The sequence below is a fragment of the Microtus oregoni genome, unplaced genomic scaffold (assembly GCF_018167655.1).
Source record: "Microtus oregoni isolate MIOR12 unplaced genomic scaffold, Mior012 000016F_ref0000370, whole genome shotgun sequence".
NCBI classification, from domain to species: domain Eukaryota; kingdom Metazoa; phylum Chordata; class Mammalia; order Rodentia; family Cricetidae; genus Microtus; species Microtus oregoni.
Window position 1 is genome coordinate 32,729,813 of NW_024543075.1, and position 27,918 is coordinate 32,757,730.

Sequence of the window (27,918 nt, forward strand, 5' to 3'; positions counted from 1 at the left end):
TGCCATTTCTGTCAAACTAGACAGTGCATATATGAAGGGAGGGGAAAGACACTCTGTGTCTATTTCAGGTGAACATGTTTATGATGTCAAGTTGCAAGATGTCATTAGAGACCATGCCACTAACCCTGAAACCAGCTCTGGGCCAGCTGACATCATCAACCCAAACTGACCCTCAGCAGGAGAAGTTGTTTAGTGGGAGAAAGGGATGTGTCTATCTGTGGATATCCATGCCCTAGTTTCTAAGATATTTCTTAGTGTATAAAACCACATGAAACGAGCATATAAAATTCTCTTCTTCTGAACATCGAGAGACAGCTAAAAAGGGAGATGGCACCTGAGGAATGACACTCACAGTATCCTCTAGCCACACACACACATGAACATACACACGTACACACACACACAATACACATACATACACACACATACACACACACATACACACACACATACATGCACATAAACACAAGCAGTAAAAAAATACTATTAAAAATGTCTATCAGTGGGATAGGAGGCGTTCCAAGGTGAGCCTGGATGCATTGGTATGCTGGGTGCCCTGTCCCAACTACACCCTACAACTGGTCTGCACAGTCACTCAGTAATTGAGCCTTGGGCACATTGAGAACTTATGTCTTATTGACAAATAGTTTCTTGAATTATTAAAGAGCAAGTGAATCTTCCACAAATCTCCTTAGGGGAACATATTAAACACAGAGGTCAGCTTACATTGCTGGACTCCACCCTAGTGCCAGGGCCTCCCTAGTCCTCCTTTGCTCTCCTCACAAGGAGAACACACAGAAGTCACTGAGAATTCCCCCAACAACCCAGTTTTCAAATGGTCTTACTACATGACATCAGAAACATCAACCGAGCAGTAGGCGTAAAAACGGACTCATTAGAGCTGGCAACTAATGTTAAAAAAAAAAAAAAGGTCAAATCCCATAAGTGAGAGGGGGAGGGGGGATGGCTGAGGAAATGATTGGAAATACTCGAGTCCCTGGAGCTTGTTGCATTACAGATGAGATGTACTTGGTGCACACTTGGGTGGGGTGCTCTAAAGACAAGGAAGGAATGGTGCTGAGGATGCATCTCAGTGGGAGAGCATCTGCTTAGCACAAGTGCAAAGGATGAAGAGACAAGAGGAAGGGAGGGAGGACTAGAGGGAGGGACCTCTAAACACAGCAACTATAGAGGTCATAGAGGAGGCCCCACTGATGGCCTTAGAGACGCCGGGAACAACAGACAGCAAGACACATGGGGAGGACACAGACTCTGGAGAAAATGGACATCACTATGCAGAGACTTTGTGCCTACCGTTTCTTGGCCTTCAATTTGAGATACTCTGAAATTTGTTCAAAGTTGTAAGCCTTTTTGTTTGTTTTTTCAAGTCAGGGTTTCTCTGTACAGCCTTGGGTGGCATGGAGCTCACTGTGTAGACCAGGCTATCTTCGAACTCAGAGAGATCCACCTGCCTCTGCCTCCTGAGTGCTGGGATTAAAGGCGTGCACCAAACCTCCCAGCCAAAGTCATAAGTTTTAATGCTAGTGCCCAACTGAGTATAAAGGAAACAGAAACAGTTATAAGCAGAGAAAATGTTCAGCCTTACTGGTCATCAAGGAAATGCCAAGGGAAGCAATGTTTCCATGAAATAAGCTTTAGGAACAAAGGCAGAAAGGACACACTCTGGTAGAGAGCTGCAGGAGTGGCATACCACATATATTTTAGAAAATAATTTGCTGGTATCTATGAGGAATGTATGAGCCAGAGACTTGGGGCAACGGCCCACTGGGTAAAGAGCCACCATCTGCACAGCTTTGGACTAACCTGACTAGGCTGACAGGGAATGAAGGAATGACAGATACTCACCCAGAAAAGCTGGGTTCAAGTGGGCCATGCACTCTGATGGAGATACACCAGCGCAGAAATTTAGCTCAAGAAATGTGTGAGCCAGGCATGGTGGTGCATGCCTATAATACCAGCACTCAGGAGATAGGGGCAGGGAGATCAGGAGTTCAAGGTCAGCCTCAGCTACAAAAAAAAAAAAAAAAAAAAAAAAAAAAAAATTAAACTAGCCCAGGCTTCACAAACTAAACTGGGCAAGATGGCAATTCACGTAGTTGCAAGTCTAGAACAGGGGGATCTTGATGAGAGGTCAGTTTGGGCTTTACAGCAAGACTGTTTCAAAGAAAACCACCACCAGAGAAGGGAGGAATTTCTAATTTCATAATGTTTAACTCAGTAAGTCCAGTCCATAAAATCTACTCTACAGAAGCAATACTACTACGTATGGTAAAAATATTTCTACAAGCAAAAACATAACCATAGTATTTCTGTAGTGGCAAATACCTGGCAACTCAGCTATTGACGGGGCAGGTGGCAAGCTGCAGTGCGTCTTCCAGGCAGAATATTACCCTATTAGTCATTAAAAGTTATTCTCCTATCCACAGCAGCATGGTAACAGGAAATGCCAAGAGGAAAAATCATAGAAATGTGTGTTTAGATGAGAAAAAAAAACTACAGTATCAGAAACCCAGGGGAAAATATTGGAGTTGAATATGCTACGTGCCAGCTGTGATTGTCACGGCGACTCAGGGTGTGCACAGAGCTTGCCTGTGGCTGTCTGCTGTGAAGCCTTGATGATAAGACAGGAATTTTATAATGAGTAGGTCGGAACCTTTGGCAACCTGGCTTTGCTATGGCATCCACACACTCACACCACGGGCTCATTTAATTGAGTAAGATACGAACCAGCTTGACTGTTGTCCCCGGAAACCCAAGCATAAACCCAACAACCACATACCCAGGACATCCGGTCCACAAAGCCTGGGAACAGCAAAGCTGCCCCAAGTCAATCCGCATAGGGTCCTCCTCCATACAGTTCCATGTTTTGTGTTAACTTGTTATGAGAAGAATAACAGTTAGCTTTTTTAATGTAAGAAAACAAGAAAAACATCCTTTACTGGTCCATATTTGGAAACTCTCCCATGCATATGCCGAGAGGCAAGATAACCTAATGGTTAGGGAAAAGCAGGTTCGAGAATCGACAACCTTGGTTCGAATGCTATGCTGGCCCCACAGTTTACAGTGAGCTGATTATTCAAGCTCTGTAATCCCGGACACAAAAGGAGATAAAAACACAGCCTTGCGGCAGCAAAGCACACAGCTGGCAAAGAAGCATGCCACCAAGCATGATGACCTACCTAACTGTGGTCCCTGGACCTACACGGTGGAAGGCGAGAACTGACACTGACTCCTGTAAGCTGTCCTCTGACCCCCTGACACACGCATACACATACAATAAAGAAATGTAATAAAAATAGCACGACCTCAGAGCTAGTCATTGGATTTAATGGGATTACACGGGTCTGATATCTCTCTACGTAACATATATATAACTGTGAATTCTACAAGATCTCTACAATGATATTCCAAACTATGGAGGGGTGAAGCCGCAGTCACCAATGGGTCAAAAGGAAAGGTAGAAATAATAGCAAGGTTGCTGCAAGTATGTTTTGTGCACCAGGTGTTGTGACAAGCCCCTGACATGAATGCATTATTAGCTGGGTGAGAGGTCATTCTGCTGCACCCTTGCGTGGCTTGGGTCCTCGAACCCAGACTGGGGGTGGTGATGTAATGAAGAAATGCCATATGCATATAGGGAAAAGCTGGGATCAGGAAGGCTAGGCTTTCTGACGGAGAAGCTCGGCATCCTGGAAGCTCAGTGTGTTTATCATATTCTGCTGAAAAGGGAGGCGGGTTACTGCATACACAGCCGAACAGGGAGGGGGGTTACTGCGTACAGCTAGCTGGACAGGGAGGCATGCTTAGCAAGTCTCTGCAGACGCAGTCTGTGTGGGGGAGCAGGCTTTAGGCCATAAACACGGGAGCAGGGACAAAGCTTCAGCGGGCATTTTCTGTAGCTACAATCAATATCCACTAATGGGCTGGGGAAGGCTCTGCCATCCCTCAGCATCACCCAGGAAAGGCTCTGCCACTCCCATGGGTCTGAGACACTGGGGTCCTTGACACGGCTGTGCTCGTGTCCAACAACACACATTCTCTCAGGACTTCTTCAGTCGCTCCTGGCATTGCTCCAAAGCTTTTAAATCCCCGTTTGGTAGATGGGGAAACTGACCTTCAAAGAAACAAGTGACAAGGCCAGGGCTAGTCAGCGATTAGGTCTGTGCCCCTCCAGGGCCCTGGGCGAGGCACAGAGGACCAGTCCCTAGAGGCAGGCTGTGAGTTCCTAAGAGCTCAAGCCTGGTGTGCGTCCTTCTCAGAGCAGCCAGGATTGCTATTTGAGTAACTGGACCAAAAATCCAACCCAGGACTGTTTCATCCAGGGCATATCTCTGGTCCCCTCCAGAAGCTAAGATTTCTAAGATTCGGCAGCTAGCCTTCCTCCCCTTGGTAGGATGGTGTTGTCAGGGTGTTAGCTCAGCATTGAGGAAGGCAGATCTTGGAATGTTCTGGGAGGATGCAGGGGTGAGTCACTCTGCCCTGCTCCTCCAGACTCCTTCTCAAGGCCCTGGATGTCATCCATTATCTTTGTCACTGGGTTTTCTGCTGCTGGTTGGCTGCGCAGTTATCCCTAAAAGGAAATCAGCCTTAAGTCTCATATCCACAGCCAAGCACACTGGGGGCAGCAACTGACAGAGCCCCATTCCTGTCCTGGAAGAACTGGAGAGGCTGGGCTGGCAGACACTAACTGCCTGGCTTTGGACCTCCACTGGGACTGATCTTTAGAGGCCTCCTCCAACCAGAACCCTGTGCCCTCTGCATCAAGGGCAAGAGTGTCAAAAGAGCACAAACTCTCTAAATATTTATTCTGAAAGTCAAGAAAAAACTGAGACAGCAAAGACTGGGAAACCAGAGACAGCTGGCCTGGGAGAGGGAGAGAGCTAGGAACACATAGGATTTTGCCTTGAACTCCAGAACTTTCTGTGACTGCCAAATACTCCAGACAGATTCCTGGGGATTCACTGCCTAGAAATGTATGGGCACATGCCTAGCAAAATCAGAGCTCAAGGTGACTCAATTCCCAGAACCTCATTATAAGAAAAGTTATAATTTTCTATTTAATTTTACTTTTTTGAGACAGTCTCTCACCATATAGCCCAGGCTGGCTTCAAAAATCGCTACATAAAAACCAGGTATGAGAGTCACATGTCTATAATCACAACACTTGAGAGGTCGAGGCAGGAGGATGACAAACTCATGACCAGCCTGGACTGTATAGTGACACCCTCTCTCAGAAAACCCACATCAACCACAAAGTCCTGCTGTGAGTCAACAACTCTAGTCTTTCTGCCCCAGATTCCTGAGACACAGGAGCAGGACTGGGTTCACAGAAAGGAGTAAAGAGTCGTAATGTTCGTATAGGCCTAACTCCTATATTTGTTTATATCCTCCCCCTGCCTGCACCCCCACCCCAGCCCGGCATCTCCTTCTTAAAGACCAAGCTGGACACACCTAGTTAAATTCAAACCCAAGAAGCTTGAGTCAGCAATTCCACTTCCAAGAATTTACATTTGGGGGCTAAAACCAGCAAAAGGAAGGTAGGCAGATGGGAGAGGGCAGCAGGCTGGAGCAAACATAAGCAAAGTTTAGCAACAGATATGCATGAAAACATTGCGATGAAGCACGTTGCTTTATATTCTATCTAAAAATTAATGAAAAGGAATTCATGGCACTGAAATAGGACATCTTTGTTTGCAAGCAGGCTTAAAGTATCATTGTTAGAAGGAGTAGATTGTCACAAAAAGTTTAAATGCCCTGCAATAGGAAACTGTATGAACACCTTCTAGCAGGGTGTGACTTCTTTATACAGTACACCAAGCAGCTAAAATACAAGATCACAAGACCAAGATACCAAGGCACCAAGACTAGTAATAACCAGAAAAGAGTAGCCGGATATCTAAACATTATTGTTATTGTTATTATTATTATTATTATTATTATTATTATTATTATTATCATTATCAGTGTATGTTGCAAGGGTCAAACTCAGGTCTTCAGGCTTACACAGCAAACTCCTTTACCCACCGAACCATCTCCTCAGCCTAATATACACTTTTAACACATGGTTGAAGCACTCAGATTTTCTGTCTGTCTGTCTTTGCTGTTATATTGAGACAAGGTCTTACTCTGTAACCCAGGTGGAGCCTCGAACTCACATCAATCCTCCCAGCTCAACCTCCCAAGTTCTGGGATTGCAGGACTTACTCCCTTGCCCACATGTACACTACCACTGTCTTTAAGTCCTGAAGTGAGGAATAAAGATGGGTCCAAACTTTCCAGTCAATACTTCTGAACCCAGGATCTGGAAAGACGGCTCATTGGTCAAGAGCATGTCCTGCTATTGGCAGAAGACTTGGGTTCAGTTCCTAAAACCCACATCAGAAGGCTCACAACCCTTTCTAACTCCAGCTCTGGAAGATCTGACGCCCTCTTCTGGCCTCTGAGGATATCTGCACTCAGGTGCACACACCCCCATGCAAATACATAATAGTTCCAAATTATTTTTAAAATACGTGTAAAATGTAATTAGTTTAATAGGAATATTAGTAATAATATGAGCTAGCTTGATGTCCTGGGCAACAAGAAGAAAGTTCCCCAGTGCAACAACCTCGAGCCTGACAGCTCACAGCAACGGAATGCTCAGAGGGCCCAACCTTATTTCCTGTGCTTTTTAGTGTAGAGCCATTTCTTGACAATTCTATGAGCTGCAGATTTCAGAGACAACAATAAACTTGTCTAAGATTGTACAGCCACCGTGAAACCTAGAAGACTGGCTTCTGGGTGGGGCTTACCGCTCAGCCCTAGTTTGTTGAAAAAATGAACCACCTAGAAAAGAGTCAACATCTTGAAAGACTAGGGAAAACTGTATCTTATTAAGTGGTTGCTATGGAAACCAAAGGCATGCCACTGTTTGTTATTATGGATGAATGAACACACACTATTCAGAAAGCCCCTGAGTAGGATAGAGTTGGGTTTGCTTCCAGAAGAGACTGAAATCAGTTTGTGAGCCTAGCCTTTAACAGCTGAGCCATCTCTCCAGCCCTGTTTTGTGGTTGTTGTTACTTTTTGTTTGTTTGTTTGTTTGTTTTGCCTAGTATGTATTAAACCCTGGACTTGTAAAATGTGGTGGCATATACCTATAATCCCAGGACTTGGGAAGTGGAGGCAGAAGAATCAGAAGTTCAAGACCATCCTCAGCTACCTAGTGAGTTTGAGGCTAGCCTGAGCTACATGGGATCCTATCTTGGAAAACAACTATATATGATATCAACTATGTCATCATGCCTGTGCACTCGTGCATACATGTGAGTCCAAGTACCCATGAAGGCCTGAGGAGAGCGTCAGATACTTTGTAGCTAGGATTAGAGGTGGTTGTGAGCTTCCTGAAATGGGTGCTAGGAACCAAACTTCGCTCCCCCTAGAGGTGCCGTAATCAGAGCCACCTTGAGCAATCTCCAGCCCCCCTTGTTATACCTCTTAATAGGGGGGCAACTTTGGACAAGTTGCTGCGACTATCTGAGCCTTGTTTCCTGATCTGTAAAACGGAAGTGACAAGACCTCCCAGGATACCTATAGGGATATAATTCATCCAGATGCACCATGTATGTTGGCTACATCTGCTAAAAAAAGGAAGAGCTGAGATGAAACAAATCGCACTCGGGGCATCACCAGACACACCTTTCAATCTTAACAGTGAGCTGGAAAATGGATACACATCTTCCAGTTCTCTGACTGGGAGAGCTGGCTTTTACTGTTCTGTTCCTGTCTCTTGAATATTGACTCAGGACATCTAATACCATCTCCAAATGCCAGGCTTCATTTGCACTGGGTCAAAAGCCATCTTGCTGACTGCCTCTGTTGATTTTAGGCGGGGACTTCAGCACCACCCTAGCCTTCAAGTCCACCTTCCTCCTGGCCCCTGGCCAGGCCTGAGCTGGTTTTACTTGGTACTCAGGAGAGCAATGGATTTTTACTGTTTAACCTGTGCAGCTCGGGCCTGGGCAGTGCTGTACCCTTTGGCAAGACATCTGTCATGGTTCGTGCAACTAGGCCACACGGAGGCCACTTGGCAGGGCACTACCCCAACTTTGGCTGCTCTTTCTGCCCAGGAAGCTGGTGTGTCAACCTTTGGGTGATTCCAGGGCTCGCCCTCCTGAGCTCCTCTAGGTGCAACAGGTTTTATCTGGAAGCATTTTAGAATCCAAACTTTTAAAATAGCCAATGGCTGGGCATGGTGGAACACACTTAATCTCCAGTACTTGGGAGGCAGAGACAGGTGGATCTCTGTGAGTCTGAGGCCAGCATGTTCTGCACAGTGAGTTACAAGGAAGCCAGGGCTACAAAGTAAGACCCTGTCTCAAAACAAAACAGAATGAACAAACAAAAACCTGCCAATGGTAAACACGGGGACCCTCTGAAGACCTGCCCCGTAAAACAGCTGCCCCCTTCAGGGAGCACCTGGTTCTTCACTCACTGTAGAGGCATCGAATGTCTACCTTCAGGACCCATAGAAGGGCTTCTGTTTTTCTCACAATCAAGTGGAAAATTCCAACTATATCCTAAAGTAGCGACAGTCACAACCACCCTCCACGCCCATTCCTTCTACTGCAATCCCTACCACAATCATGTCAACATGCATGGAGAGAAATTTTAAAAATGTAAAGAATATTTTAAAGAAAGCAATACCAGGGCTGGAGGAAGAGTCACTGTACTCAACGGCCCATGATAAGGAAGTGAAGACCTGAAGAGCCAGCTGCTGAGCCAGACCTCCTAGGCTCCAACCTCATGCCTTCCTCTCACTCGCTGAGATACCATGGAATCTATTTCCATTCTGCCTCAAAAGCAATGAGGCTATGCTTCTCAATCCTCAACCCCCTTCTTTGGCTTGATGGTGGCCATACCACTGAGCTCCTGTGGGTGGTAGCTGGCAATGTGTTAGACAGGCTAGCCAAACCTTCCCCTTAGACTTTCACCTCTTTCTGGTGGGCAGAGGACCTGGAGATGGGAAGGCTTGCAAAGAATTCTGCTTGTGAACACCAGGCACATGCTTAGCACTGGGCTATCTCTAGCTACGAAAAAAAATTCTTTTTGTTTTGAGACATTGTCTCATGTAGCCCAGGTTGGCCTCAAACTTGCTGTGTAAGTGAAACTAGCCGAGCCCCAATCTCAGACCCAAAATACCAGGTTGCATGTTAGAATCCCACACGCAAAAGAAGTATCAATTATCAAAGTTAAAAACACAGAAAGTCTAAAGACAGATCTCGTTTGTTTAGTCTGACTAGATGCTGCGAATTAACTAGTCTCACCAAGTGTGTGAAAGTTCATTGCTAAAGTCACCTGCCATTTTGTTAGCCAATGCTTTTAGAGCCATATGGTATGTTGTAAAGAGGGCAGTTAATTATCTAGATTTCAAAAATATTATAGTATTTATATATTATAAGAAACCACAGTACTATTGTGTTGAGAGCCATGAAGTATACAATAGGTGACAACTAGTGTCCAGATGTCAACCCACCAGAGGAGTGATTCTCTGATGGAGGAGAATGCCGTCCAGGCAAGGCTGTGGGACCACCAACTCTGAAAACTGTTACTCCTGTCTGTAATTTCACTTGTGCAAAAGCAGCTATGGAGTCTCCCCAATACCTCCACCGTAGTGTGCAATTTCATATGATATGTATATGTAATTTCATGATTGCATTTCAATCTTATGGGCACATATATCCGTGGATGGTCAGGAAGATGACTTCTCATTGATCTGTATGATTTTGATATATAGAAATTATACTAGGATATGCTTCATAACTAGGTCTATTGTCCCAGGAGGACTGTAAGACACTTAAAAGCCTGCTTTGTTCCTTTTACTCAGACTAAGACAAGAAAATAACAATTTCTCCTCTGTCTAAGACAAGCTGCACATAATTAGCTCATTTTTGTCTCAGAGCAAGTTCAAACCAGACGAAATGCTTTTGTAAATGGATCACAAGTTTAAAACTTCACAGTTTGGCACAAGGTCAGAATCACAAGTATTTAACCAATGTTATTAACACAAAGAAGCCTAAAAAATCATGCCAATTCTTCACCCGCCGAGTCTAGCTGATAAAACTATGTCTCTCAGCCTGTTTCACCAGGCATGGTATCCCTCTCTGGCTTCTGATCACAGTCTTATACCAGAAACCTTGAAACTGTGTTGCCATGGCAAATGGCTTTGTCCTTATTGTTTACCCAAGGAATGTGCTATGACCAATGAGAGGTGATCCTTGAAACTTTTTCTATTACCTTAAATTTCTGGTAAAAAGTCAGATCTAAAAAGAAGTAAGGAGAATTGAAACAGCAGAGAATCAGAGAAAGATCTAGAACTATAGAATTGGAACAGAGAATTGAAGGAAAAGAGAACTAGAATTGTAGCAGTAGAGGCAGAGCTGCAGAACGATAAAGTGCATGACCCTCAGATCACACATGTGAGCCTTTACTCCTCAGACAGAAAAAGATAAGCTCAGTTTCTCTTCATTGTGGACTCCTGCCTTGAATCTTGGAGGTAGCCTTGGGAGCAGGCCCTTCGAGTTTCCTAATACCATTGTAATCAATCCAAATGTTTCAAGCCTTGAAATAAGTCTTAAATAAGTGGTATGTGTAAATTTTTTTTTTGGTGTTTTTTGAGACAGGGTTGCTCTGTGGCTTTGGAGCCTGTCCTGAAACTAGCTCTTGTAGACCAAGCTGGCCTCGAACTCACAGACATTCCCCTGCCTCTGCCTCCCGAGTTCTGGGAGTAAAGGCATATGCCACCACCACCCAGCCATATGTGTAATTTTTGAGAAATTGTTTCATTTAGCCCACAATGGCCTCAAACTTGCTACGTGTCTGAGGATGATCCTGCTATGTACCTAAGATGAACTCCTGATTCTCCTTCTCCACTTCACAGGTGCTAGGAACACAGGCACACACCATCCTGTGCAGGTCATATTTGCTCTCAAAGAAAACAACAAAATAAAACAAAATCCAAACCAACCAACTAAACAACAGGAACAAGCTGGGCATGGTGGTGCACACCTTTGACCCTAGCATCAAGGAGGCAGAGGCAGGCTGCACATTGATATTCTGTCTCATAAAAAGCCTGAATCCTTGGATGATCAGGTGGAAACAATCCAACCAAGGGACAATGCCAGCAGGTTCTCCTGAGCTTGTGCGCGTGTGTGTATCCACATGTGGGCCAATGAGGAGACTGGAGAGGATGTTGGGAATCCTCCTCTGCACTCTTCCACCCTATTCTCTGAGGCAGTCCCTCCAGCAAACCCAGAACTCACTGTTCTGGCTAGTCTCACTAGCCGGCCTACTCAGGGATTCCATGTCCACCTTCTAAGGCTGAACTTACAGGTGAATTGCCATGCCCACCTGGCATTTATGTGGTTGTAGGGGTTCAAACACTGGTCCACTTGATTGTACGGCAAGCACTTTAACCACTGAGCAGCCTCCCCAACCCTGGTATAGCTACGTTTGAAAAGTTTGGCAATTCCTCAGAATATCAAATATGGCAATTACTGTACAACCCAGTAATGTCTCTCCTAGGCACCCAAGGAAAATGAAAACACATAGTCAGGACTGGAGAGATGGCTCAGAGGTGAAGAGCACTGGCTGCTCTTAAGAGGTCCTGAGTTCTATTCCCAGCAACCACATGGTGGCTCACAACCATCTATAATGAGATCTGGTGCCTTCTTCTGCAGAACACTGTATACATAATAAATATTTTTTTTAAAAAACACATAGTCACACAAATGCTTACATGTGAAAATTCACAGTGCTAATTTATCATAGGCAAAAAATGAAAATGACCTGTGTCCACCAGCTGATGAGTAAGTATATCTACCCAAAAGAATATTTTCCGACAATAAAAAGAAAAGAAATTACACGCTGATCCATGCAGATGTGTGGGCACCTTGACAATCTTCTCCTAAGAGACCAGGCACAGTAAATCACATTGTATGATTCCAGTTAGAAGCCATGTCTAGAACAGCTGTTCTAGTTTCTTTCTGTTGCTGAGATCAAATTCTCTGACCTAACTTTAGGGAAGGAAAGGGTTTATTTTGGCTTACACTCCAGGTCCCAGGATATCACTGAGAGAAGTCAAGGTAGAAACCTGAAGGCAAGCCTTCTTGCTATTCTACATAGCACCTTGACCCAAGGAACTCGCTTTACAACTGAAGTATACAGGAACCACAGAGCTGGTGCTCGCTAGCTGGCTTACAGGTTGTTATACTCAGCTGGCTGCTTTCTTACAGAGTCGGGGGCCATCTGTCTAAGGAACGACGCTGCCCATGATGAGCTGGGCCTACTACAGCAGTTAACAATCAAGACAGTCCCCCATAGTCACACCAGCGGACCAACCTGATCTAGCCGATTCTTCAGTTGAGGCTATGTCAAGTTGATCTTCAAGCTATCCAGGACAATAAGCTAGTCCACGGAAATAAATGGCAGACTTGGGTAGAGGAATGGGGAAGTAGGTATATGAATTTTTTAAGGTGATAGAAATCATCTCTACCTTACAGCCATGATTGTACAACAGTAAACACACTGCAGAATGACACCATTTAAAGATGGGTTACATCTCAATGTAGATTCTTTAAAAATTGCCACCCCTCTCTAGGGATCAGATGGCCTTTCCTCTGGCTCTGAATTTCCATCAGAGCCCTGAAACATGCATTCCCACCTCGTGAGAAGCCGTGTGAAGACAAGTTACTCTTGTGTGACAGCATCATGACACGCATGCTAAAGAGCCTGCAAGTGGTCCAATGCTAAGCGGCCTGGGCCAGAAGGGTGGCCTGGGAGGTACCAGCACACGAGGCAGGAGAAGAATCTGTCATTCACGCTCCCTCCCTCATCCCCATCAAACACAATCTTCCAACCCCAGAGATACAGGCAGGACTGTTAGTGTGTTTCGCTCTTCACACAAGAACACCATGAATCACAATTCCCAGAACCAGAAATCCAGAAAGGGCTAGGTAGCCAGGAGCCCAAATGACTTCAATTAATGTCCTAGTCCTAGGAAAGCTGACAGTCGCCCTTCCAGACTGAAAGTCAATTGCCAACCATGAAATTCATAGCTCCTGGAGTCCTCTTCTGCACCTGCTTCAACACCAATTTAAGCAATCCTGAACTTTGATCTCTGTGGTAGAATGTCCCCGATTTATTGAAGTGTCAGGTCCCAATTGCGTTAACATCCACCCCTGGCAGGGCCATTACTAGGCGTGAATCTGGGTACCCATCACCCTGTCACATTAGCACGGTGACAATCAGAAGGAACAAATCAATCTTCCTCTCCAGAGTCATCAGGGAGCCTTGCAATTTACCATAATGACGGGCAGGGAGGAAAAGCAGGTGAAGCCTTGTTCTTCCTCTGGGAGACTGGACAGGTGCTAGAAGGGCAACCGAGCCCACCAAGAGGCCTTGCAACCCTCAGCCAAGTCGCAGCTGCAGCTCCCAGGGAAGGGCTGAGGCGTCAGACTTGCTTTACGTTAGAACTGGGCTACCCTCCGCCTGTGTTTTGCAAACAGCCTCCAAACTGTCAGCTCCTGCTGCCCAGGCTTCTCCCAGCTGTCACTATTAACTACCTGTCATCTGCAGGTCTGCTCCATCAGGGCGGAGAGCCAGGAAGGGTGTGTGTGTGTGTGTGTGTGTGTGTGTGTGTACGCATGCACGTGAACATTCAGTCTTATGGTAAATAGAAAAACTCCTTCCTGCAGAAAGAAGTGTTTATTTTCAAGCCTAAGGTGTGGAGTGTGGGGTAAATAGGGCAAGTTGCAGAGCTCCTCGTGAGCATCCTCTTGGCCTCCTGGAGCCCTGCAGAATCCTGCTGGCCTTTGTCCCCAGGACCATGCATCTGAGACTGTGTCTCGAATTCCTGTAACTCTCTCTGATTCAAGACTGGGATGGTTAATCTTGACTGTCAACTTAACTGGATTTAGGATCACCATGGAAACACACCTGAGTGTATCTAAGAAGATATGTTCAGGAAGGTTTGAGACTGTGTCTCGAATTCCTGTAACTCTCTCTGATTCAAGACTGGGATGGTTAATCTTGACTGTCAACTTAACTGGATTTAGGATCACCATGGAAACACACCTCTGAGTGTATCTAAGAAGATATGTTCAGGAAGGTTTTGCAGAGCAGGAAAGACCTGGATGAGAGTGGCACCATCGTGGGGGGTAGGGTTCAAGACCAAAGAATACAAAGGAGGCAGCGGGCACCAGCACTCTCTGCTTCCTGACGGGTGGGCGTGATATGGTTGGCTGCCTCACGCTCCTGCCACCATGCCCTCTACCCCATGAATGTGCTCTCAAACCGCGAGCCAAGATTAACCCTTCCTTCCTTAAGTCCCTTTGTCAGGCATTCTGTGACAATCAACAAGAGAAAAACAGAAGAATAAGGCATTCGACTGACACTAAGCATTCTCTGCAGTCTCCCCACGCCTGCTGCCTCAGTAAACCTGGGGTGTCATGACCCCTAAATCTGGGACTACAAATCCTTACTGGCTTCCCCTTGCCTTCCACCTTCTCACCAGAGCTGCCTGCAGCCCCCATCGTCACGAGAGCCAAGGCAAAAGTTGACTGTAGAATCATCGCACTGAATCAAGGAGTCAGAGGAATTTGCAGTGAGCAGATTCAAGATTCTACCAATGAAGGTGTCCTGAAGAGAGAGGATGGCAGAGCACAGAGCAGTGCACTGAGCCACCCGAGTCAAGGGGCACCCACAGCCCGGGTCACTGCAGCCCAACACAGTCTTTCCCAGGAGCTTGGCTGGATTTTGTGCAGAGCTTCATTCCTGGCTGTTGAGAGCTGGCCTGTGCTTGCCACGGCCCAGAAGAGAACAGTGAGTAGTAAGAGAGGCACCAGGATGACTGAAGGGAAGAGCCTGGGAATCGCAGATGAAATAAACGCTCTGGCCACACCTGCTCGCAAGTGACTCCCGAAACACTCCAAGGTATGGGGTATGATAGACAAGTGCTCCAGCGGGCTCAGGTCCACAGCAGATGTGAGGCGTCTGATGACCGACCCCTGTCTCAGGTGAAGAACATTTACTTGCACAATCCACTTGTCGAAAGAGGTAGCTGAGATGGCTCAGTCAGTAAAAGACTTATCGTGCAAGCGCAAAGATCTGAGTTCAATCCCCAGAACCCACATTTAACAATAAAAGTCAAAATGCTATGATAGTGTGTGCTTGTTATCCTAGCCTTGGAGGGGAGATGGACACAGATAAGTCCCTAGGGCTAAATGGCCAGCTAGGCTACCTACTTGGAGGTCCTAGGCCAATGAGAGATTTTCTCAAAAGGCCTGGAACTCACTCTGTAGACCAGGCTGGCCTCAAATCAGCCACCACATCTGGTCTTATTGTTTCATTTTGAGACTGGTCTCTCTAAGTACCATAGGCAGTACTTGAACTTGAGTCTTTCCTAACTCATCTCCCAGGTAGCGGGTACCACACCACCTAATTACCTGTCATGATGACTGACAGGCAGGACTCTTACTGAGGAATGACATGGTGGCTCTATTTCTGGTTCACTCACAGTTCCTTCAGCTTTGCACTTCAGGGTATAGAGGAAGAAATGTTGATACAGAAGGTGGGAGGAGGGACAGACTGGGGTGAAATAATTCTGAATCTTGGAGAGGTCTGGTCCTCCTATGTCTTATTGCTCCCCACCCCCAGCCTTGGCCAGTGGGCTACTTCACCTCAGTCCTTCATTTAAGCATGGACATGAACTTGTACAGAGTCACGTGAGCAGAGGAAGTCATCCCAGTTCCCCACACAACTTCTTCCCACTATGCAGTCAGTGCCCATGGATCCTAGGACTTGATGTTTGCTCTTGGAGGCATGCCAAAGGATTTACTGAGAATGTCTTCCCACGAAGGGAGAGGAGGCATTTTCACAAGCATACACCCCAAATGTTGAAGTATAGATGGAATCCAGGAACCAGAAAAGTCACCCAAGATTACAAGAAAATTTGGGGTAAGCTGGGGACTTCCTTGATGCGAAGAAGGTGCTCACTGATGGTCCAATACAGTTATGGCACACTTTATGGAGAGGGTGTTAACAGCCTTGTCTAGCTATGACAGACACTTGGGGTATAAACATGACCATGATATGCATACATGGTATCTACAGGGGAAACAGAGGACAGGTGAGCCCAAGGCCCAGGTATCCAGGGCTCTGGCCCTCAGGTGAAGCCCCACCTGGATTTCTTACTGGATTCAGGCTCCACAGCATACTGAAACTGCATTGAAGTTTACGCCTGGCTTTTAAAAGTACTTTACTTTTATGTTGTAAAGTAATTTAATATTGAATTTGTTGTGTAGCTCTCTCAAATGTTGCCCATTTACCCACAACAGCGAGTGGCGGCTTTAGATGCTCGCCGATGTCCACAGGGGAACTCTGTCCCTTCTCCGGCATGAATGGCTGAAACATAATTATGAACTCTGCTTGTTAACCAAATAAAGATACTTCAGGAGACAGGAATGATCCCTAATTTGGAGGTGTCCTTGGGCGGGAGCCCACTTATCCAGGTCTTCATCTCCTCCTCCTGACACAGAGGTGCCTTCATTAAAAAAGGAAAGAGTCTTTGCGGTGATGTAATTCCCAGACCACACCATGCTGACAGGAATGCGGAGTTTGAGAGCAGCCTGGTGAAATCAGAGCTCAGAAATCACAGAAGGGCCATGAGGGCCCCCAGAAGTTATTCAGCCTAATCCCCTAATTTTGGAAATGGGCAAACGCCATCAGAAAGAAGCAGCTCAGCTATGATTATATAACCAGTTAGCACGGGCAATTTTCACCCAGGTAAATACGGGGAAATTCATGCAACAAAAAACGCAACACTGATGTGTGTTAAATATTATGCAGGGCTACAGAGAGAAGCCTCCCCAAAGTGGGCTCCCCATAGACATGGAGGACTGAAATACAGTATGCCTAGTGTCGCAGGAGTGGCGGGCTGAGCCGCTCTGCTGTCCGCAGAAGGAAGCCTCCCACCGTCTGCGGAGTGTTTTAAGTGACACACAGAAGGGAGATCATCTGAGTTTGGGTGGTGTGTTTATTTTCACACAGCCTAGGACAGTCTTGAACTCGCTGTGTAGCAGAAGATGACCTTGAATTTCTGCTCCTCCCAAAGGCAAGGATTATGGGGCCTGTTCTTTCTACCACGCCGGGTCTACGTGGTGCTGGGTCTTAATGAATAAACAGAGTCTGTTGAATGGAGACGGTCTTTTTAGAAATATCATGAGTACGCGAACAGGCAGGAAGACTGGCATTTTTGTTGGGAACCTAGCCTTATGGCTGAGCCTTCTCTCCAAACCCAAAGGTAAAACCCACAGGAAACAGCAGGGGATATTTAGCGAATGAAGGGTCTTTGCTGTGATTACAATGGAGATTTCTTAAAATGGAAATAAATGAAGTCTGGAATGCAGAGGAATATGTCCTGGGGAGAAGTTCCCTTTACATTTAAAAGCAAAACAACAAAGCCAGCTGCGGTGACATCTTCATTGCTTCATAGGAAATCGACCAGCAAAAAACATCATTCCAGCAAGGAAGTGGTGGTACAGGCCTTTAATCCCAGCACTTGGGAGGTAGAGGCAGGAGGATTTCTGCGAGTTTGAGGCCAGCCTCGTCTATAGAAGTAGTTTTAAAGAAAAAAGTAAACCAACAATAAACAAACAAAAACAAATTTAGGGTAGGGAGCTGGCGACTCGGTGAGTAGGAGCCTGACTGGGTTCAGGAGGACCTAGGTTTGGTTCCCAGCACTCACAGGGAGGCTCGCAACCAGCTGTAACTCAGGGGGATCCACCACCCTCTTCGGACCTCTTTGGGCCCAGGCATGAACATGGTGAACACACATTCATGCAGACAAACACTCAGACACAAAGAAAAATAAATAACTCTTGGGGGAACAAGATATTCTTGGCTTGGTGGCCCACGCCTACAATCCCTGCAATCTGCAGGTAGAGGCAGGAGGAGTTTAGCTAAAGTCCCAGGTCAGTCCCCACACAGCTGGCTACCTATTTTACACAGACTTGGTGCTGAGAAAGCACTTAGTATTTTTTAAATGACTTAAAAAAAAGTGAAAATTATGTAAACTTTAGGTTCACTGTCAAATATTTACTGCCTGGCACTTTTTAAAAAGTCACCGACTGCTGAAATAGAAAATGGCTGACCCACTGCAGCTCTAGGTGGCTCACAGATGAGGAAAGGGACGTGACTCGGTGCCGAGGAGAGCAGACAATTCCACTGATGGCGTGGAAAGCTGGGATCCCATGAAATACCCAAGAGGCAGTGGGAAGATGTATTAGCAACATGGGTGAAAAGATTTGAGATGCGTGAGAATCAGATGATAGGTAAGGGAGCAGGTAAGATAATGGTGTGTGTGCGTGTTCGTGTGTGTGTGCGTGTGTGTGTGCGTGTTCGTGTGTGTGTGCGTGTGTGTGCGTGTGTGTGCGCGCGTGTGTGTGTGCGTGTATATGTGTGTGTGTGTGCGTGTGTGCGTGCGTGCGTGTGTGTGTGTGCGCGTGCGTGCGTGTGTGTGTGTGCGCGCGCGCGTGTGCATGTGTGTGTGTTGGGGGGTGGGATCCAGGGGGGCAGGAAGAACTACTAAGCAGAAGAGCACCCAGAGAAGGGATCTGATAAGTGGAGAGACACAAGGACCAAATTCAGAGAGAACAAGGTACAGGAGATGATTTAAGGACTCAAGCTGAACAAGGCTGAATGTCTCTGGGAGCCTAGGCAGAGTCAGGAGCAGAATCGGAAGAGGAGCCCTTGGCAAGGGAAGTCACCTGAATAGCAAACAAAACTGGCTCTGTTTGGTCTCAGGGTTCTATACTGGCCCAGTTTTCCTCTCATTGCTCCTGGCCTCTTCAGTCTTTCTTGCTGGTTCCTCGTCTCCCTGCTTCTGAATTTGGGGAACCCACAGGTCTCAGTCTTGAACTTCTTCTATTTTATAACCAAACCTGAGGGGCTCCTTCAAGCTCGTGGATTTAAATACACATGGCTGCATCTCCAACCTGACTCACAGAACAAACTCAAACCCAGCATCTCTACATGGAAGTTCAACAGGAATCATTACCTAGATTCGACTGCTTGGCCGGGAACCCCGTTTCTGTCCCACCTCTATCCGCGCGCTGCCTCAGGAAGCCCACCAAGAGGCGGCTCCTCCCGCAAAGCTCAAGACCACGCCTATAGGGTATTTAAGCCACAGTTTCTAGACCAGCCACGTGATTTCTCTCCTGTTCCCCCCACCCCAGGTCACCTGGGGGTGCTCTGCTCAGTTAGACCTCGTCCTATTCATTCAGCTTGATTTGGTTTATTGCATTGATGGAGAAACCCACAACTGGGGATTCAAAATACTTTTCAACAACCAAAACTCGGAGCCTTCTCTTCCTTTCCACACCAGGCAAATCTGCAGGATTCTCCACTTTCAAATCAACTGCATCTCTGAAGCCATTCAAACCTATGAGCCCTGGTCCCTTGCTTTGACTCTCCATTGTACAACAGCCAGAATTCAGACAACAGCGCGCGCGCGCACACACACACACACACACACACACACACACACACACACAGGAGGGAAGCCGTGTTCTTCTCTGCGAACCTTCCCAAGCCTTCCCGTCTCTATCACAATGATGCAAGACTGGAAACTCACCAGAGCCCCAGAGCAAAACAGAAGCCAGCTGAGTTATAACTCCTGAGCACAGGCCCTGGGTGGAAAGCGCACATTAACATCTTGGGAACAGGATCAGTCTTGCAAAGAAAGGCTACCTAGCCTTTTTCCTATAAGGTTCAAATTAGTGCCATATGGGCTTCACACGACTAGTTACTTACAGAAGCCATAGAAGGTTCTACGGCCCACGAAAAAGACTATTTTAAATTTCAAAGACTTTTTAAAAGTTGTCAATTTCAACAGCCACTATTTGTGCCCTGTGATGCATATGACACAGTCCCTCTAAACTTCACACTTTCAGGAGGAAGTGGGGACCTGGGGGACCGTGCATGGTAAAGCACTTACTTGTCACACACAAGGTTGATCACAGCACTGAAAAACTAACTAAATAAATAAAAGGAATTTTAATCTCACATTAAAGATGATGGAGAGACTTAGATATTTTAAGAAATTTGGTTCATGCCACAGACATTAAAAAGGAGAGGAAAGCGGATCTCTGTGAGTTCGAGACCAGTCTGGTCTGCAAGAGCTAGTTCCAGGACAGGCTCCAAAACCACAGAGAAACCCTGTCTCGAAAAACCAAAAAAAAAAAAAAAAAAAAAAAAAAAAAGGAGAGGAAAGAAGTTCAACATAAAACCGTAAGCTACGAAAGACTTTTTTCCTTCTCTTTTCTCTTGTTCATCAAACAGTGGGTTTTGTGTATTTTTTAATTTTTTAAAAATGTGTATGGGTATTTTTTCCTCTGCATGTATGTCCGTGTACCACATGTGTGCCTGGTACTTGCAGAAGCCAGAAGAGAGCATTAGACTCCCTGGGACTAGAGTTACAAATAGTTATGAGCTGCCATGTAGGTGATAGGAATCGAACCCTGGTCCTCTGAAAGAGCAGCCAGTGCTCTTAACCACTGAACCATTTCTCCAGCCTCTGTCTGTTGAGTAGCTGAGCATGATGGTACATTCCTAAAGTCCCAGAACTTGGGAGGTAAAGGCAGGAGGATCAGGAGTTCAAGGTCATCCTCAGTTATAGAGGGAGTACAAGACCAGCACACGCTACAGGAAGACATGGTCCAAAAAACCAAACACATAAGGTAAGGTTACAGCTTATAGAATTGCTTGCCTTGAATGCAGGAGACCTGAGGTTTGATCTCCAGTCCCGTCAAAACAAAACACACAAAACAATAAAACACAAATGTGGAAATTTACTTGGTATCTTCTAGAAGAGACTGACTTTATGACGTAAACAGTGAGTATCCTTAGGAAGACAGTGTAGAAACTATTGACCTAAATATTCTAGCACACATCAGTCTTTTCCATCTTTGGGTCCCACAGAGGGACAGAGCAAGCAGGTATCAGTCCATGCTGAAGCCCCGGGACAGTTGGCCAGCATATCAATGCTCATGATTCTGAGGAGTCAAGAAGTAGAAGGCAGATTCTGCATGGCAAAGAGTTGTGAACTCACACACACAGTGCAGAGCAAGATCCAGCCTGACGTCACTACAGTTGAGGAGTTGTGGGTCCTGGCACACCACTTTCATACCAGCCTCAAGCCTCTTTTGGCTGTTTTATAGAAGCAGAAAGTAGCTGGAGTGGATGGTGGCCAGCCCGGTCAGAAGCTATGTACACTCCTCCTATTTGCCCATCATTAATGGACTGAACAGAGTTGGGGCTTTATAGTTTATGAGAATACAAGTAAGATCTTGCACTTGGTTTCGAAAACCTCAATTGAGCAAACCCAAAATAAGAAAGGGCGGGACTTAGGAGCTGCAAACAAGCTAAGTAAGAGACAGTGAGGTACCGGGACAGAATGAAGAGCTCCCACCCCTGCCCCATGGCCGTACTAATGAAATGCTATGTCTCTGCTAGAAAAGGGGAGACCATTTTGATGGGGTTCACCAGGTTCGCTCCACCCTCCTCTTCTCTCCTCTGGTATCCAGCATCTGCTGAGGAGTACGTAAGAGTCGGTCCCCACATTCTGCTCCCAGGCTCCTGGCCCTGGTGCATATCATCTGGTTCATGGACGGAAAGCACATGAGCCTCCTCTTGTTCGGCTCTCCCCCTCCATCTGCACATTCCTAACAATAACTGTGTCCCTAAGGACTACAGTTCCTGTCTGACAATCCTTGGAAGCTGGGCCTGGAACATAAGCCTACAATCCTGCTTACTCAGAGGCTGAGGAAGGAGGATTAAAAATTCAAGACCTGCATTTCTGAAGCAAAATCCCGTCTCCAAAAAAAAAAGTACAAAGAGGGTTAGAAGAGCTGGGTGGGACACCCAGTGTTTACCGTGCAAGCTTGAGGACCCAAGCTCACATCCTCACCACCCACTTAAAAAGCAGGGCACAACAGTGTGTGCCTGCAGCCCCAGCACTAGGGAGGCAGAGGCAGAGGATCCTGGGCTTGATGGCCAGCCGCTCTACCCTGATCAGTGAGTGCCAGGTTCACTGAGAAAAGAGACTGCTGTCTCGTTTAAAAAAAAAAAAAATTGTTAAGTAAGTAAGCCTGGTGACCACATAGGCACATGACACATGAATGCTCCCCAACATAAGCATCACATGGACACACACTAGTAAAAAATAAAGGTAAAGAGCAGTTGAGGAAGACACTCAACACTGACCTCTGTCCTAAACAAGGAGGCAAATGTAACCGTATTCTTACACATATAGCATATATGGGGGGAGGGGGGAGGGGTGGAAGAGCACAAGCCAAGCGAGGCCACTGAGGATGTAGCTCAGTGTCACAGGGCTGCTTCTCATGTACAAAGCCTTAAGCCTGAGCCCCAGCACAGCAAAACAAAAACAATAAAATCAAGAGCTATAGAGAATTGGCTCCGCGGTTTAGAGCACTTAATACTCTTACGGAGGACGCAAGTTTGAGTCTCAGCACCCATGTGGTGGCTCATAACTGTCTGTAACTCTAGTTCCAGGGGATCTGATGCCCTCTCCTGATCTCTGTGGGCACCAAGCACACATGTAGTACAGACATACATGCAAGCAAAACATTCATACACATAATTTAAAAAGCAAACAAACAAACAAAAACCAGGCTCCAGCTCCAAAAGTGTTCCGGTTACCTTTCCTGTCCCTTTAAGCATAGGGAAGGTAACAAACAACTTCCTGTAACTCCCAGCTCTCCAACCTGTGCCCTCGGGCTATCCACAGCCTATCAGTGCTAGCTAACACAAAATCATAATCCCACTTAAAACATTATGAAGACCTCTTCGACAATTTTGGAGGGTAACTCAATTGGGTGACTTTCAATCATCAACTTTCTAGGTGACATCATGTCACCACATAGAAAGGTTGGACATGCCTGCTGTTGAAGCATCCTGTCTTGGTTCTCATCAGCTTGCTGGTGGCTTTGTAAATAACTTTCACTGCAACACCTGCTACTTGGGTGTTGAGGGAATGAAGAAAGAACAGACACTTAGACAGAAAAGCCGGGGTCAGGTGGGCCGTGCACACTCTGTTGGGGGGTGGTCAGGTGAGCCATGCACACTCTGGTGGGAGGTCAGGTGAGCCGTGCACTCTCTGTTGGGGGGCGGTCAGGTGGGCCGTGTACACTCTGGTGGGGGGTCAGGTGGGCCGTGCACTCTCTGTTGGGGGGGGTCAGGTGAGCCGTGCACACTCTGGTGGGGGGTCAGGTGAGCTGTGCACACTCTGGTGGAGTGGCACCAACTCTGCAGTAACTCAGAACTTCTGCAAGTTTATTACGGACAGCGTGGTAGGAGGTGTCTGTAGGTGAGCAGTCTCCAGTGTAAACATCCAGGAGGAGGAAGCTGCTGGTGTTAGTTTTTGCACACACTGGTCCAATCATAAGGCTCACACTTGTGCACACAGTGTCAACATCTGCACTCAGACCAGAGGAAGGCTTTGCCATTGTTCTGAGCCTGATCTAGGGGAAAAGCTTTACCAACTTCCCACCTGTCCAAGGCCTTAGTCCTTGGCATGGCTCGCTCCCTCTGGACTTTACCCTCTCTACACTCCTTCAGTAATTATTTTCAGCATCCCATCCAAGTTGACCTTCTGTTTCCTCAGGGCTCTGATGAACGGAAGAGACAGGATGCCAAAGAGTCTTAAGATCATGTCCCCCAGGACCAGCTGCAGGGACAGCGGACACTGAGCCTGGTCAAGATAAGACTCCAGAAAGTACCATGATCTATTTCAAAACAGCCAACGCCAAATCAGACTCCAAGATAGCAGATGGGACAAACTGATCATCTTTGAACTAATACAAACCTTTCTCATAGTTGAAAACAGTGTGGTGAACACTGCTGACCAGTTACGGTCCTCAGTAATTCTGAGCTGCCAATCATCAGGTGGATGAGCCAATACCAACCAAGAACAGAATCTAGAAAAAGGACTTCCCAAGGTAGGATCTCGTGATCAGTCTCACCCACTGTACGTTAATCAAGGGCTTACCAAAACACCTGCCCACAATTTCCACTTCTGTGGTATCAGAGACCTGTGGTCAACGGTGGTTGCAGAATAATAAATGGAAAATTCCAGAAATACCTCCTAAGTTTTACACTGCACACCGTTCTGGTTGGCATGATGAATATTTGCTTCACTCCACACCTTCCTGCTTGGTACAGGAGTCCTGCAGCTCTACATTGTTAGGCGTCGGTAATTTAGTAGCTATCTTTGCTATTGGCTCAAGTATCAGCTTGACTGTCTCAGCACTACAATGCCTACAGTACTAAGTACTAAGTACAGTACTAAGTACTATCATTATTGTGTGCGTGCATGATGTACGTATGTGGGAATTCTGGCCCAAGTCAGAGGACAGCCTTGAAGAGTCAGCTCTTTCCTTCCACCTTTCTATAGGATTCAAATCATCAGTCTGGCTTGGCGAGTGCCTTTTCCCACTGAGCGCTCCCAGCTCAGTTAACCTCTTTGACAGTGCCTAACAGACAGGTTAAACTTCACCATAGACATATATAGCAAGACGCATACTATATATCAGGCTCAGTACAGCTCTATAGTATGGGCCATCCACTAGGCAGCTTGAAGGAATTTCCCCCTACAGATAAGGGGGAACTAACTATGACGTTAACGGGGGAGGGGGGTGTTTGCAGACTCATGCTGCAATCTAGACACACCTAGCTTTTGCACTTAGTTTGTTAATTAAACAGCAAAGTGGCCTCAAAATTTCAGGAGACTAAGAACAGGAGACATTTCCTAGTTCATCACCTCAGACCCACTACTACTCAATCTCCTAAGATGACCTGGGGGCTTGGGCTACAACAGAGTGGTAGACTACTTGCCTAACACCACCGAGACCCTAAGCCCAACCTCCAGTACAGAAATTGGGTCTGGGAGGGCAGTCCTGGAATCCCAACTGCTTTGGAAGCTGAGGCAGGAGGACCACAAAGTCCTGCCTGGGCTACAGGGTAAGCTCAAGGTTGGCCCGGGGAACTAAGTATCTCGAAAGAAAAGCAACAAGCAACAACAAGAGGGTGGTACTTGCGCAGTAGACAGACCCAAGGTCCTCTAGGTTCAATCCCAGTGCAGCCAAAAAGCAAACCTTTTTAACCCTACAGCTCTTATTCACACACCTATCACCACATTGGTTTTGGAGAACCATCACTTCATTTTATACACCCAAAAGAGAGTTGCAAACTCTGCCTACAGGACGAAGTATTTTACACAGAAACTGTTTTGGAAACAAAACCAAGACTGCTGGGTGAGAAAAAAAAAGTGTTTGGAGTTTTGGTGGTGTTGATTTGTTTGGGTTTTTTGCTGTTTTGTTTTGTTTTGTTTTGTTTGCCCGGGTTCACAGCAGGGTCATGGCCCTTAGGTGTACTGAGTTTACCCCTCCGTCCACCTTGGCGCGTTTTTTCTCTCTCTCAGTCAACAAACATTTGATACAAATCATCGGTGTCCACACAAGCCCAGGGGCCCCGCGAGAGATCCAAGGAAGCCAGCGCTCCTGCAGTAAAGGACCTGAAGGCACCCGGGAAACGACAGCGCTGCAGAAACCAATGAAGGCAGAGAGCGGGCAGTGACGGAACCGGAGAAAACTTTTCAGCAGCAACTTGGCAAATGCCAGCCCTCGGGCGCGCAGAGGGCGGGGATAGCGGCCTAGCGGAGGGCGCAGGGGACCGGCTGGGCCTGGGTTCTGGGACCACAGTCACCCGAACCCTGGGCTCCGTCTGTGGCCTGGCGAGGACACCAGCCCGGTCCGGGGCCCTAAAGGCGACACGGGGACAGTGCAAGGCGCGCCCGGCACTGCCAGGGGTCCCCCACCCCCAGACTCCCAGGTCTCCGCAAGGCTCGCGGCCTCGGCCGGTCCTACCTTCCTTGGCTTTCTTCCTCCGGGCCAGCGTCCCTCCGAGTTTCCCCAAGAACGAGTCATCCTTCTTGCGGGATGGAGGCGACTTGGGGGTAGGAGATTTGGGGACAGAGGGCGACTTCTGTGGGGAGGTGGCCATGGCGGCGGGATACGGAGCTGGAGCTAGGCGGCCGCGGCGGGCGGCGGCGGGACTGGCTTTCCAAACGGAAGCGGAATTATTCCAGGCATTTGAGGCAGCTCGCTCGCCTTTCCCGTCCCTCGCTCCCTCCCTCGCGCCGCCCTCCGCCCTGCAAGGAGCTGCTGCGCCTGGGGCCCCGCGCCCCGGGCTGTCTGGGCTGCGTGGATGTCCAGCTCTGCTGCTTGCTGAGGTGTCTGCACGCAAGGACACGTGCGTGCAAGGGGAACATTCATTTCGACCCTCACACACACACACACACACACACACACACGCTGCTGGGGGTCGCTTACTTTACCCCTTGCATGGGTCACACACACACACCCTGTGCCTTTATTTCTCCCCTGATTTACACACACACACACACACACACACACACACGCACGCACGCACGCACGCACGCACGCTGCTGGGGTTCTCTTGCTTTACCCCTTGCAAGGGTCCCTGTATTGTTAGCATTCAACGAACCAAAATGGGCTCTGGTTCCAACAGACTTCTGCATGACTCTGCGGACTTTGACCCTCTCTCCACACGCCGCTGAAACTAGAAGTCCATGATGGCAGAGGGCCCGTTTATTCTTGTAAGGCATCAATGGGTCTGGTATCGTAATTGCTTGTGTGAAAAGACCAGATGTAGGAACACAGGCGATGCAGGAACAACCATGGACTCCCGTGAGACACTTATCCTGACCTATGTAGCCAAAAGCAATAGAGTTAGTTCCAGACTCTCTTGGCCTGATGCTGGAGTCACACAGGGCAGTTTCAAAGACTCATGCTGACGATATTTAAAAGACATATTTTTATTGCGCTTCTTTGTCCTAAGTTCTGGGCTTGGGCTTTTGTGTTTGCTTATCTCTTTCCCACACTCTCACCTTGGTACATCACCAGCCAGAAGAGTTAAATACTGTTTCCACAGCTCTTTCCCTGGTGAGACAAATTTCTGCCCCTCCTTACACAAGCAATACCAACAAACTACAATTCCACCGAAGTCAAATTCGGGGGAACCAATGAGTTTATCAGACTTAGTTACAGGGCCTGGATGAGGGGTTACCTACAGTGAGGGTGACTCCCCAAACAGTCGTACCACTGCAAAGTCCTACCCCAGCATGGATGAGTTCTCTTAACTGTATAAACGGAGCCCCCTTCAGCTACTCTAGCACCTCCATAGACCGGATGCAATTAGGGCAGAATTACTTAAGGGGTTTGCAGGAGGGAGTAGCCAGGATTGAGATGAGAGTCCAATGACTCTCCCGGCTCCCTTCTTCTGTAAGGAAACATCTATAAGGAAACAGGCTCTGTTTCTAGGTAGGGGAGATGGGAGTGGAAGCGGGGAGTTCCAAGTATTCACAACTGCTTAAAGGAAGATGGCGGCTGTTCTGAGGATGCTCTACAACACACACACATGCACATGAATGCACGCACACACACACACACACACACACACACACACACACATGCACGCACGCCTGTCCTCTAGCCAAACTAATAGAATCCAACTGAACACCTGACTCAAAGGGAGCAAGAGCTTGGACCGAGCTGGAGAAACTGTGGGCCAGTGATTGGGGCGCGAGGCAGCTGATCATGCCGCATCCTGGTAGGGGCGTCTGTTTTCCGTCACAGGCTTGTCGATGAGTGACATGCATGCTGATGAGGGGTACGTGCATCTTATTTCCTGTTGTTTGGATGAAGACTACAACCAGAAGCAACTTGGGGAGGGAAAGGTTTATTTCACCTCTTAGGTTCTAGT

General features: G+C 47.1%; 1 protein-coding gene across 1 annotated transcript in view; it reads right to left on the minus strand.

Annotated features, from left to right (window-relative positions):
• The window catches only part of Parva (parvin alpha), a 153,979-nt gene extending 127,557 nt beyond the window's left edge, over positions 1 to 26,422 (minus strand). The window contains exon 1 of the mRNA XM_041666502.1: positions 26,001 to 26,422. Within this exon, the coding sequence (XP_041522436.1) occupies positions 26,001 to 26,136 (136 nt within the window). The 5' untranslated portion in view covers positions 26,137 to 26,422. The remainder of the gene's footprint in view (positions 1 to 26,000) is intronic.
• Positions 26,423 to 27,918: the final 1,496 nt, after the last annotated feature.